Source organism: Trichoplax adhaerens, genomic scaffold (genome assembly GCF_000150275.1).
Source record: "Trichoplax adhaerens TRIADscaffold_3 genomic scaffold, whole genome shotgun sequence".
In the NCBI taxonomy this organism is placed as follows: Eukaryota; Metazoa; Placozoa; class Uniplacotomia; order Trichoplacea; family Trichoplacidae; genus Trichoplax; species Trichoplax adhaerens.
This window is the reverse complement of record NW_002060945.1, coordinates 6241825-6256028: the sequence shown is the minus strand read 5'-3', so window position 1 is coordinate 6256028 and position 14204 is coordinate 6241825. Positions and strand designations below refer to the sequence as shown.

The following is a 14204-nucleotide window of genomic DNA, read 5'->3' as shown; positions in this document are numbered from 1 at the left end:
TATTGAAGATGGTCAATGAAATTCTCTACAGTTTTATGATTAGTAAATCCAACTTGTACATATCAATATGGCTAGTGTCACAGTATTTTTTGATCATTGCTGAAGATTATTTCAAGTACTATACACTATATCAAACGGTATTCAAGTGCCCACCACCAGTAGTTAAACTATGGCTTCATGCTTTGTACCATTGATGGTATTGTTATAATGTAAGTATATCGCATTATCTTACATATCTAACGAAATCAATTGAAATAATCAGTATTAGTACCCTAATTCAAGTCGAGTTTTTGACTATCTCTACTATTTCCTCAGATGAAACGGCTATCAATTGCTTTGCATCGTACGTAAAATCTTGAAATCGCAATATTATTTTTAATTAATACAATCACCTTTGAAAATCCTATTTATATCAAACTAATGTCCTCTATTTTTATCTAGCGCAACTATTGTATTTCTGTATATACGTCTATTGGCATAGATTAAAAATATGTAGTACATCTACTGCATATGTTCAATAAAGTGTATGATTAAATAACATTGCGAATCTAGGCTGACGTTAGCCGTCCGCGTCATAAATCATAGCGAGAAACTGCGCTCATTGACTTGACCACTTACGGATGGATACGTACATTAAGAAAATGACTTAAGTTGAGAAATTTGACATCATTTATTCAAAATTCTCCTACTAGCACTTTATAAATATATAGAAGAATTGGCAGGAGATTTAGCAGATAAGCAATCGCAATATAAATCAACAATTATTTCGTTTGTAGTTTCGAAAATAGTGCAGAGACATTTCATAATCCTGAAAAGAGTGTATCGTTCTTGCGCCAAGACGCTGAAGTTGTGGAATAACTTGTATATAATACATAGTATACATATGATACATACATTCCACATAAAATGATGTTTGTAAATGAGTACAATCGTATACAATATATTCATATACATCATGAATGATATCTTTTCATCTTATTAGAAATATTTAAATTTTGAATATATCTGAGATAAACACAGTATCATACATGCTTTAATGCAATACTTCGATAATTAGTACATGGGCATATTGTACACTGTACATGTGTATAATTGTATATGCATATTTCAGTAACACAAATATTCGTTCTACACAGTAATACCGTTGCATCAACGTTAATAATTACATTTGATTTGCAAATCAACAATTTAAAGATGTTTCGCTATCAATCCTTTTTAAATACTATCATAAAGGTAGTTAATGTAATAAAATTTTTATCAATAGTATGCAAGAGTCAACACTTAACGAGGTATAACAGGTACTAAAACGGTAGTTGCCAATAATTTGTAATTATTGTTAATGTAGCAAATCATTCTAATGTCTTCGAGTAGTGTCTTCTGTGATCCAGAATCTATCCAATATATGAATATTTAGAAATATTAGTACTGTAATCAAATTTATTTATGACGATTAAACAGTAGATGCATTGTGAATTTTAGAGCGACTTACATTAATTTTTAGCCGTCATAATGCTCGGGTGAGACGACATCGGGAATAGAAATAGTGATGTTATCATAGATGTTAGCACTAGTAAGCCGAAAAATCCGGACCAACCGAAAACTTTTATCGCGACGGCCCCATAATAATCAAATAGTACTGCAAAAAGATATCCAAATGCTTCTAATACAGCTATTAGAGTTCCACAATGTCTAAAGGTACAATAGAGAACAATAAATATGAATTTTTAGGCATAAAGTATATAGTAAGTTTATGATATGACCGAAACTGAACTAGTATTGCACTGTACAAGATATTGATATAAAATTTAGATTTCATACAATTAATTTTCAATAAATTTTAAGATCATAATTATGTAATTGTCATTTTTGTACAGGATCGTATATGAGAGCCGATACTCTTGTATTCAATAAGGACTATTAAGCATTTCAAAATCTTGCATTATAGTAAGATTTTATTGATTAGAACTAAGCGTTACCTTTGGCCAACATGTACCATCATGAAGACGCCAGTCGGAAGATGGAAGATTATTGCTAGGGCAAAGCCATACACGAACAGTATAAAAATAATATGAGATGACGTCAAGACAGGCAATAATCCTAAATTTGACGCAATATAGTGTTATAATCATGTCAGTGTATTGTGAATAAATATTTGGTTACAACTAAATTTAAAATTAGAAAGCTATGATAAAATAAATAAGATGTTAAGGGTCATTAGAACTCAATCATTTTCCTATATATTAACAAGCATTGGCAGATAGTAATAAGACAAAAATTTCGATTGCTTTCAAGTCAAAGTCGTTAAAAAGAATACTTTTGTACTAGATATGACATCGAGATTCATCAGTTGACATTCTATACATAAAGTAATCTACTGTACTGCTTTGCTACATTTACAGTACAGTATAATAGAAATATGGCATGGCTTGCTTTTGCAGAAATCTAGTTCGCATGCTTTACTTACTCCATATTAATACTAAACATGCCGTGCATATAAACATGCACCCATTGAGAAAAATAGTGATATTTTTCCTGCATAGTTTATCATATAAGAAACTGCCAAGCATGACGCCACAAATTGTTCCAATCTGAAAGATAGTTGAAGCATAGACCGCAAATCCCACTTCCAATTTCATATACAAATGCAGGAAAAGAGGTAAAAAACTTTGAAGTTCCATTAAAATAGTCGTCCCGGCAACATACATGGACATAAGCCAAATTACGCTATAAAAGTGTAACAGGAGTGAATGAAAAAAGTTAAATTACACGCAGTTAGGGTCAATTGTGTAGTAGTAGAATACTGTAAAGCTTAGAATATGACCTACGTATAATACTGTAGTTAGGACCTCGAAGTCTACTGCACTTAATTCGGTTAATGACTTATTTTAACTGAACATTGCAAATAATTACCGATCCTTGGCCATAGTTATTAGATCCCACTCAATTTCATTCTGCAAATCTACGTGTTCATCACCATCATCACCTTGGCTAGCCTTGCTCATCTATTACATATTATAAATGCAGTTTTAATGAAGCCATAGATAATATAGTAGTAATACAGTAGTAAGTATGATACAATACATACAGGACATCGTCTCAGTGATAATTATAATTGACTATCCTAAATTCAGCTAAGCAAACACACGATACGTAATACAGTTAAGTAGCTATGAAGGGGAATGACTTTGCCCTTTATGTGCTTTGTGCTTGTTTGCTAGATCGATTTCGATAACATAATCTAAATATACTGCTCCATATACTGCTAATAATTTTACAAGTTTATTACCTTGGTAGGATCTGGTAGTCCTAGCTGCTTAGGCGATCTCTTAACGAGGAGCAATGCCGAAGCGAATACCAGGATTAGAATCAGGCCCATTATAAAATCGATCTTTCTCCAATAAGTATGACGTCGTAATAATTCCGCAACAAGGAGACTGCTAACTAAACAACCGATCCGTACAGAAAAAGCTATCATACCATTTAGTTCACCATAGCGTTCAGGAGAAAACCATGTAGCCATCGTTTTAGCTACGGACGGCCAATTTGAAGAGATGAATAATTTATTTATGCACCAGCAGAATGTTAGAGTGGTAACGCTATTGCTTAATCCTATAAATATTGTAAATGCACTACTAATTCCAAGGGACAAGAGGAATACAAATCTGCCACTCAGTTTATCAACACTATATCCTGCAAGGCATTTGCCCAAGAAGTAAAAAAAATTTCCTGGAAGAAATTGCAAAATTGAATCGATTTTAATTCAATTTGTTAGATTCTTTTTGATGTATTAATTTAGGATTGTATGGATTACTAAATTATATATATTCTCCAAAAAATGAATTTACGAATTCATGACTGTAGTAGCTACGTGTACAGGAACGTAACAACGGCAAGTTTATAACTGTTTCTGGTATAGCAAATTGTGATTATCGGATTACAACTGCAAGCGTACGAATGTTGTAGGCTAAGCAGGAGAATAAGGTGTAAAAACGTACACGTATTGTGGACGCAATGGGTGCTACAGTACTCCATTTTGGTAATTTAGTATTTTTTTAAAGTAATTATAGCTAGCGTGGGTCCTGTGGAAATTTCTCGGTTTCTTTCATAGGGTTTGTAAAGAAGAATTATAATAAGATAATCGTAAAAAATGTATATAAAATCTATATCAACAACCATCGATTAACGCTATTTTGAGCGTCTTGCGGACGATAGCATCATAAATTTATACAGTTTCTCTAATGATCCATTGAAAATTTTGTAACGATAACAGTCAACAGAATTAAAGAACTTTAGGGAAATGCTGAACAGTGAGTGCTGCATTGTAGTCAATCATTGAGTGAAGGATTCAATGAACACAGCACAAATGCCATCTAAATGTTTAATTTAATGTAACAATGAAACAAGATGAAAGAAGATTTTATGGTATAGTATACGTAATTATATTAGTACTGTAATTCGGAAAGTAGAGCGGGCAAGTTGATGGATTCTGATCAAAGTGGGCGATAATTAAGACGTACATCTTCGTATATTCAACAACACTTCATCAAGTAATATACATTATAATATTTTGGTATGCTCATAGCATTATATTATACGAGATTACATAGAACACGGTCACATAGAATATGGACTTAGGTTTGTTTGATGATTAATTATTTGAATTATGCATATATAATTGCACATATTTAATCAGAGTAGAAAGATCTATTAATAAAATCGAAATGGAATACCTATTTGCGGTTCAAAGAGCTGAAAAAATATTATGAAACTGCTTTACTGTATGGGTCGATACCTCTGATCTGCAGTATTTTTCAACTTTAGAAAGCATACAATTTCAAAGTATGCAACTGTAATCGTACAGAGGTATTTTATTTGAGCATCGTATAACAATATACAGTACTCAGGATTAGATTCAATTCGAGTAATTAATTAATCTTATGTTGAATAGGAGGTAGAAGCTTAGGGCTGTCAATAACAAGTTGATTTTTGGAATGAAGTGAAAATTGATTTATATATATGCTTTATGTTATTCCATGATCAACATACGGACATGTTTATTTTAGCATCTACAGTACGACAATGATCGGTACTGCAAACAGGGAACAAGTTGATTATAAATATAATTATTACAGGAGGCCAAGATTAACTACTTCCATGTCTGATTGTCTGTATGCTTAAGACTAATATACAGTATGATTGGCAATTTATTTTGAAAACTTGAATTGATTTTACAGTACTTTAACTAGATTAATTTGGAAGGCAATATATGCAAGTTTGAATACGAAAGAGGTAAATATGAAGAAAGAAATGATCTCAATGGCCTGTTTGTATCCTGTACTTACCCCATGCTAATAGTGTACCAATTCCAACTTGATTCAATTTGGAAGCGACAAATGTTGGATCTTCTGCAACAGCAGGGAGTAGACTCTCTATACCTTGTCGTGCTGATTGAATCGTTACTATTCCTGAAATCAAACCATACCATACTTGGCGCTGATAGAATTTCAATTTCTGAACATTATTATCAGACTCCATAAGATGACCGTGGCATCTGTACTTTTACAAAGGATTTTTTTTTCAATGAATTCAATAATTTTAATTGACGAAGAGTACTGGTACACTGCTATTGAGCTTGCTCCATTTTATCCCTTCTGCATTCTCGACAGTACTCTCTATCCTGCAGGATTACAAACTATAACTACAAATTGGATTACAAGTCAAGAATTGAATACTTAGAGTAAAATTAGCAAATGGAACATAGTGGCGAAAATCTATTTGTCCCCTTCGTCGACGCCATTGAACCTCCTTGCTTTCCTTTCCTCTAAGAAATGACTAGGAGCGATTGACGTAAGTCACAGCCAACCGTTGTGACTGCGTACTGGGGTACGTGGTACTACGGTACGTCCATCCCGGGTACGTACACCCCTGGTACGTACAATACAGTACTGTACACACCGTACCGGAAAAGGTCTTTTGAGTACTGTGTCGCACGCCGGTGAAGTACAGAAACGTCAACATCATTAGCGGTCATCACTACTCACTACCAATTCACTAGTCACTGAGTAGAGCTAGTAGCAGCCAATCATGGACTACTACTGTGCACTGTACAGTACCAATGAGTTGGACATCTGTAGTCCATGAGCTAATATTAATTAATTAAAAGGTTATACGGCATGACTCGAAACCTGAGTTGACAGACGCGACAGACGTGCAAATGACTTCTTGTCTCGGTATTGTGTCAAACATGATGTGACAATTTACAGTCAATAGTATTGTAGTAAGCTGAAGGCGCATATTGTACTGTACAGTACCGTACAGTACAGTACAGTACTGTACTGTACAAATGTTAGTACTGCCCATACAGTACTGTACAGTAAATTACGTTCGCTACCCTGGTGTAGTCTACTGACAGACGCGACAGACGTGCAAATGACTTCGTGTCTCAACATTGTGTAACATTGATGTGACGATTTACAGTAAATAGTACTGTAGTAAGCTGAAAACGCATACACTACTGTACTGTACAGTACAGTACTATACTACAGTAAATTACGTTGGCTACCCTGGTGTGGTCTATTGTACTGCACACGGCACATGGTTTCATTCATCTCTCTCGATTGCACTAGACTCACTGAACAGTGCAGATCAAGGGTCTCTACACGTGGACACCACACACTAAATGGGGGAAATAGCGGGCCCTAGTGCACACCGAGTATCAAACAGACTGAAGCTATACTGAAATGATGATACTTTGCGTTTTCTACCAAAGTCTGCCACTGTGGCACAGAGGCTGTTGCCATCCATATTCAATTATTCATTATTAACTAATTATTATGAATTCATTCTATGTATGTTTATACATTAATTAATTTATACAGTATATCCTATTATTATAATAGGATGGTTATAGCATAGACAATCACTGTACGGTATAATAATACACTGTATGTCTGATCAATGCTCAAGGGCACGTCAGCAACTTCGTCTTCATTCAGCCTTGTATGACTGTGGCAGCGTCAGATGCACAACAGATTGAAGTCAATCAAGTTATCGCCGCCACAGTCAGTGTCATTTATTTTCTATTTTTATACTGTAGTAGTATTTGCCAAAGAAATCAAAATGGCGCCACAAACCGTCGAACCCTCGCTGCAATTCCATCAACGTTTATTAACGATCGGTCTAATAACCGGTGTCTTAGGAGTCAATCAAGGGCGTCTAGCAGTCGAGAATTCATTGGCAGCAATTTTAGAGGACAAAAACCTAGAGCTAGATCAAATAAGTATTGGCAAATTATTAGCTTGGGGTAAGTCAATGAGCAAATAAAATTCACTGATTGACTGACTGTTCAATTTGGACCCAGTACTTTTTCTCATCTTCTACTTGCATTACGCTTGCTTTTACTGAAGATGAAATTTCTATTTCCAACTGATTGAATCTACAACAGGATAGAGTACAATGGCAGCACAGTAGGTTTCATGCTACTCTGTCTGTCAAATTGAATGACTTGATGACTACATTAGCGTAGTAACGAAAGAGTGGAACCCTGCAATATACTCGTAGTCTACTTATTGTACTCAGCAGTAATGACTTGACATATTACACTCCGGATTCGTTCACTCTTTCACTGTATCAAAGTAATCAGCAAATATCCTGGAAATCAAGAATAATCCATGAATGATATGAATGTGTAATTTATTGAAAGAATTGCCTGTTTGGCCATTTCTCAAACTGTAGTCTAGGGATATCATACACTTAAGTGAAGCTAACTCGGTCAGTAGACTCTACTATCAATAGTCTTACTACTCATATCAGTTGGCAAATATTTGCCAATCTTCTATTTTTCTTGGAGGTTTGCTTAAAATGTCGCGGCATGCTTGCAAATGGAAAGATCAATTGATCGACAAATCACAATTATCATCCATTGCAGCCTTGAAACTTGAACACTTATCCTTTTATCTTGCCCTCATTACTTAATTATTAGATCTATTGAGCAGTTAATAGACGAAGTTCATACTGTACATACAGTAGTTACCAATGCCTGGAAGGTCAGAGTTATTTATAAACCTGCGGGTTTCCAAGCATTGGTGTTGTTACAGCGCTGAAACTTGAACAGCTTTCCTATGACGGTCGGATTGCTTATAATTTATTACATCTATTCAGCAGTTGATACGAATTTATTTCACTTTTATTATTAGTATCAAGTCGTAGGAATTCATTTATGATCTCTGTACTTCTTTTATATGTGCAATTATAATTTCCGTTGAGGATGTTAAATGAGATTACAAGTTCGCATAGTAGTTAATGGCCCAGAGGGTAATACAAGTTGACAGTTTATATAGAAATGCTGTTAGAGGCGATTATCACCATACTGTAGCTGTTGTATAATACAGTACTGTACAGTATGTTTGAAATTGAGTCAACTAATAACTATCAATAACGAAACTGCAACCATGACAGCATTTCTTATTGTTAGTAGTAATCCACCAACATCTAAAATCGAAATCGATCATAAACAGCCTAAGCATTTTCTACTTGTACGTTAATACAGATGCGGGTTCGCTAAAATTTCCACGTTGCTGAAGTACAGTAGGATACCTTGATCTTGGAGCGTTCTTGCGGCAATTTTAACGAGTTCAAATGAGACCTGGGCAATTAATACCGTACTGTTAACTGCTTTACATTAACCTATACAATAAATACTAAATACGTAATGATCAGGATTAACGATATACGATTTCAATATGCGTAATTGGAATACGAATAAGGGTAGTCATGTTTACTGTACAACTTGCTGATCTAAAAAAAACACTAGCGCTTGAAGAAATCCTAGCATAACCCAATACAATTCTCCTGTGGATGCATGGATATACCGGCAGGTATGTATGCAGCAGCATCTACCTATCCGAAAAGCGTACATCAATGCTTTATATATCTTACAATACCCTTTACAATGACTGTATCTAGAGTTCACTAGAATTCATCTATAATACTAAAATACACTTATGTTATGGCATTATACTCGTATGGGGTACGATTAATACTTGTGGTAAAACTATCTTCCTGTTCCACTTTCACTAAGGACTTTACAGCTGCGAACATTACCTTTTTTGCGTGTACAACAGAAAGAACAACCAATGAAATTTGTAGACTGTAGTGTTGAGGTTACATAGTCTTACATTAATTATTTCATACGCTATACGAGTATAGGCCATGTTGTAACTACTATACTCTACAATGCTAGAATACGGGTTAGTTATTACTAGATTGTATTCTTTAATTGTGTAATATCTATTCTTTTTCTATTGGAAATTATAATCGCCTAGTGAAGTAAGGAAGGTACCAATGAATGAGATTGCATAACTGTACTGTAGTTATATATAGTTTACTCGAATATACGTTTCGAGGGGTTTTTATTCTATTAATGACAATTAGACACTACAGTATACATTATTTATCAGATATTATATTCGCCTGTGCAGTAAGGAAGGTAGCAATGAATGAGATTGCGTAATCATACAGTAGCTATAACTCACTCGAATATACAATTTTGGGCGTTTTTATTTCATTAATAACAATTAGACACTACGGTATACATCAAGATAGTGCTTATATTTATCATTCCATTCCATTTGATAGATACTAATGCCAATGGAATATGCTTACGAGTATATATTAATGGAATAATTGATATTGTACAGAATAGACCTTTAAATGCGGTAGACTATGTGTATAATTACACTTACTTTATAAGTACAGTAGTCAATGCTGTATGATACAGAATTCGCATTAAATCATGTAATCATGGCACCCAACTAAGTGTGTTACTTCAATGATACCGTACTATACCTACTATGTAAAAATGTAAAATAAATCAGTAACATCAACTAATTACGAAATACCATGGTCAATCTTACTGATTTATGAATTACTCTGTAAAATTTCATTAACTAAAAACTAGTATGAAATCAGTACCCTTATAATTTTGAGTGCATTAATGTAGGTGAGCTACAACTCATATGTAAATCAAACTAAATTCATACTGATCTGATACATCATCCTCTTAAAAATATTTTTGTTAGTATATTTAGGACTACTAGTTAGTATAATAAGAAAAAAATACAACCTCTTAAGATGTGACTGTTCCGATATGTTGATAAAGCAGTGCATTATCCTAATGTTATATCCAATTTATATACGGCATGATCGCAAGATTAAGCATCTTATGAAATCGCAATATGGAACGAATTATATTACTTATACGAGTATTTATACAAAAATCATTATAAACACTTCGATTTAAACCATCCGTACGTAGTCTATGGCAGTATAACAAAGTTATGGGTTTACTGTAGTATACCTGCTTGAGCGACATTAAGCTATTAAATTACTACCGTATATTTTTACTTTTACGCTTAATATACTATTATTTAATTAAGTTTTGATCTCTGATTTAATATAGGAGCATTCTTAACCTTAATAATTTACTTTTCATTGTCTAGGAAATTTTTTTTATTTCCTTGGTAAAACTCTTTCTGGCATTGCAACAGATAAACTTGGCGGAAGGGCTATATTTGTTTCATCAATATTATTTTCTGGCATATTTTGTATTTTCCTTAGCGCAGCAAATACGTTTACCTTATTAACATTTTGTTGGTGTATCTGTAAATTATTTGTATCGTCCAACTGGCCGTCAATGACCAAAGTAACCAGTTTGTGGTTTTCTTCTAAATTCTATGGCGAAATTACTGGAATAATTTCGACGAGTTCCCGCATTGGTCATTTGCTAAGTTGCTTTGTTACAGCTGAATTACTTAGAAATGGTTTTTACTGGAGAACGATCATCATGTTAATTGCTTTACTACAGCTATTAACTGGAGTATTTAATTATTTTGCCATCAAAGAATCACCAATGAGCGTTGGATTGCCGAATTTAAATGAAGTAGGTGGAATCTAGTATCGAAACTTATATATGATTCATTGTCTATCACTTCAAACAGATATATCACTTTAAATGTGCATAAATTTAAAGTGATCGCTCTAGCTATTTTTAATAGCTCATTCTAAACGCATGCACTATTTTATGTACATGATGTAATTGAGAGATAGAGAAAAAGTATCTGGCATGTATTTAAATAATTATATTTTGATCTCATTATTCTAATCAGATAGAATTAAAGGAATCAGCATGTTTGCCAAGAGAAAATCCTCTCGATAAATTGAACTGGTCATCGGCGGTAATGCATATGCTTCGGGATAGGTAATACTATTAATACATTAACCTATTATAGCGTTACTTAAGGAATGCCATTCCTTGCACGATTATGGCTTCAAGTGTATTAAATTATATTTCATTATGCATTTTTCAATAGCTATCGATACTTAACGGTGCTTATATTTTATTTATCAGATGTAAATTTCTGAGCTGTTCTTATTATGTCACTTGATTAACTAGGACCGTATGGTTAATGCTCCTTTTTGTCGGCGGCACTACTGTTCTTATGGAAGTGCAAAGTTTTCTACCCTTATTTTTACGTCAATACTTAAAGTTGGATATGGGTAGCGCTGTGTATGCTTCATGTTCCTTTCAAATTGGTAGCATTGGCGGAGTTATTTTTGGTGGTTATTTGTACGATAAATTGGCAGCGAAGAAATTAACTATGTTTTTAAACTTGTGCATGATTGTATGCACTGGATGTTACATTTTCTATTGGAGTAAGAAAAATTACATTAGTGTTCTTATTTATTATCTCTTTGATAAAATCTTTATAGAGATCAATTATACAACGTTATACGTTGGTAATATAATTAAATTTTTGTCTTTCTGTCTTGCATTTATCAAGGAATGTTACCAGTTATGAGTAAAGTTGACGTATTCTATACCCTATTTGTTATTGGATTTTTTCTTTCAATACCATATTATCTACCAGCAAGTGTCTTCTCTATGGTTTATGGTGGACAAAGGTTTGATGCTAATTATTACATTTAACTCAAACTACTCAGAAATTCGACAATATTTCGTATAATGAAATGAAAGCTGTTAACTGATGATATCTAATTTTGTCTAGATTTAGTGGAACCCTTGCAGCTTTACTAGAAAGTCTTGGATTTTTATTAACAATGACATTTGATTATTATGCTGCTGTCGTTGTGAAAGAACACGGTTGGTCAACTTTCTTTGGCATTTTAGCAGTTGCCTCCATGGGAACTACGGCAATTTTCTTTTTAGTATCTTCGCATCCTACCTTAATCACAAGGAGGCATTAAAGTAGTAGAAATGAGCAAGTTAAAAGTGCGGTCTATCAGTAAATTTGATATATACCCGTGAATGCTTTACTACGATCATTTCATGATTGAACGGAGTACAATTAACGAATGCTGCGTGATTTTTATCCGTGCTGAAAAATATATTTATTGGTTATATTTTTGACGAGCTGACTTAGTGCAATCCTATTCTATAGAATCGTACGCTTACATTTACATATTATTACAATGAATACATTGTACTAGAAGTCAGTTAATCAATGATACGGTGTACTACCTTGAGAATATTTTTCAAAGGATAATTTTATTTTGCAATCCGATTCAAATTTTATAATGAATCGATAATTTTATTGCACAAATCTGGAATAATTTACAATATCTATATCAGAATTATTTAATTATATACATTGTAAACGTGTGTTTATTGCTTTGTCACCTGTTATACTACGTTGGTGGAACTAAATTATGTAGATATGCGAGTATACATGCAAATTTTCCGATAAAAGTGTGTTTATACAATACCATACTAGTATAAAAGAGGTATTATACTAGTCTCTTGGATGATTATTAACAATTATACATGTATAATGAACGTGAAAACAAATCTTATTAAACGACACAGTTTGAATTGTAATGTGTGGTTTCTTTCTGGAAGAGAATCAAATATTATATTAGGAAGCGAGCTAAATCGAACATTTGCTGAATTTACTAAATACGAAAATATTTTTGTAAGATACAGATAAGAAACCAGTCTTGCACCGATCGGCCCAATCATCCATCTCTTTCACTATTATTTAGTATCAGTAGTATACGGCAATAAATATTTTATGTGACGTGACAGTTTTACTGAACAAGAATCCTACCCATTTATGGGTATATTACATAAAAGAAAAATGGCAAAGAGATACAAGTTATTCTGCAAACATATCGATCGGTTCAGCTTTAGCATATCTTTGTGCAGTAATTTTAAGAATTTTATGATCCCTGATTTGCTTATTAGTATCAGGGATATCATCCATGGAACTGCTTACGCCACTAGTTCCTAATCCAGCGTTTGTTAACCGCATCTGTACTTCAACTGGTTGAGATATTCCAGTATTATTACGTCCAAGACCTTGTCCGGCACTCCAGCCCATTTTTTCTAGTAATTTATGTCCTTTATTGGATTTTTCAATTGGCTTTTTTACAGATGAAGAGGTCTGCAATGCATGTGGGAAATCGCTACCAATATGAACTCGTCTTTCTTCCGCTCTATCCTTGTATTTTTCATGTGTGGAGACGGCCGACTCAGACGTATCATCACGGCCCAGTCCATATTTCCTTTTTAACTGCTTTAAACTATGACGGCGTTGATCTTCAAGCTTATCAGAGTCTGTACAAATAGGAGCGGTTTCAGTTTTTGATGTAATGTGATCAGTCACTGGAATTCTTGACAGTATCTGGCCTGGTTCACAATCGTCACAAGTATCATAACCTGGGTGAATATGCAACAAAAAGCTAGTAGAACCAATTTTAATATAGTCGCCGTGTTGTAGATAAAAGGTAGAGCCATCATTAGCAATTTTGACATCATTTAAGTACGTTCCATTTTTACTGCCCAAATCACATATGTGATATTTACTTTCTTGTAGATCGTAACCAATTTGGGCGTGTTTCTTGCTTATAGCTAACTCAGGAATCTGAATAGTTTTCTCTGTTGCGTTCTCTCGACCGATAATTATACCTTCAATTGTAATAATATATAAACTACCATATTTCAATCGATTTGACTGCATCACGATACATCGAATACAAGAATGACCATCTGAAAGGTGCTGGATATCTTCCTCATCGTTTGATTTGTATTCACCTTCTTCAATTTCATTCTCCTCCGCTAAGTTATAAGAATTGGCAATGTCCTTGGACGTAGCTACGTCAGTGTCGTCACTATAACAGTAGAATAT

The 14204-nt window shown here is 33.8% G+C and overlaps 4 protein-coding genes across 4 annotated transcripts; 2 read left to right on the top strand and 2 right to left on the bottom strand.

Moving 5' to 3' along the window:
- Positions 1 to 1490: 1490 nt before the first annotated feature.
- TRIADDRAFT_54691 (uncharacterized protein) lies at positions 1491 to 5535 on the bottom strand (the record flags this gene model as incomplete). Its single annotated transcript, XM_002110518.1, has 6 exons — positions 1491 to 1689; positions 1977 to 2097; positions 2465 to 2724; positions 2911 to 3002; positions 3287 to 3726; positions 5343 to 5535. The coding sequence occupies 6 exons, from the start codon at positions 5533 to 5535 to the stop codon at positions 1491 to 1493; spliced, it is 1305 nt and encodes a 434-aa protein (XP_002110554.1).
- A 1584-nt stretch (positions 5536 to 7119) lies between these two features.
- TRIADDRAFT_54690 (uncharacterized protein) lies at positions 7120 to 7974 on the top strand (the record flags this gene model as incomplete). The annotated part of the gene is made up of 2 exons (XM_002111054.1): positions 7120 to 7303; positions 7850 to 7974. 2 exons carry the CDS (start codon positions 7120 to 7122, stop codon positions 7972 to 7974), a joined length of 309 nt encoding a protein of 102 aa, XP_002111090.1.
- Positions 7975 to 8450: 476 nt separating this feature from the next.
- On the top strand, positions 8451 to 12264 carry TRIADDRAFT_54689 (uncharacterized protein; the record flags this gene model as incomplete). Its single annotated transcript, XM_002111053.1, has 6 exons — positions 8451 to 8534; positions 10865 to 10939; positions 11166 to 11257; positions 11453 to 11712; positions 11841 to 11961; positions 12066 to 12264. 6 exons carry the CDS (start codon positions 8451 to 8453, stop codon positions 12262 to 12264), a joined length of 831 nt encoding a protein of 276 aa, XP_002111089.1.
- Positions 12265 to 13268: 1004 nt separating this feature from the next.
- TRIADDRAFT_16335 (uncharacterized protein) lies at positions 13269 to 13955 on the bottom strand (the record flags this gene model as incomplete). The annotated part of the gene is made up of 1 exon (XM_002110517.1): positions 13269 to 13955. A coding segment is annotated over one exon (687 nt), but the record flags the coding sequence as incomplete, so codon positions are not given.
- Positions 13956 to 14204: the final 249 nt, after the last annotated feature.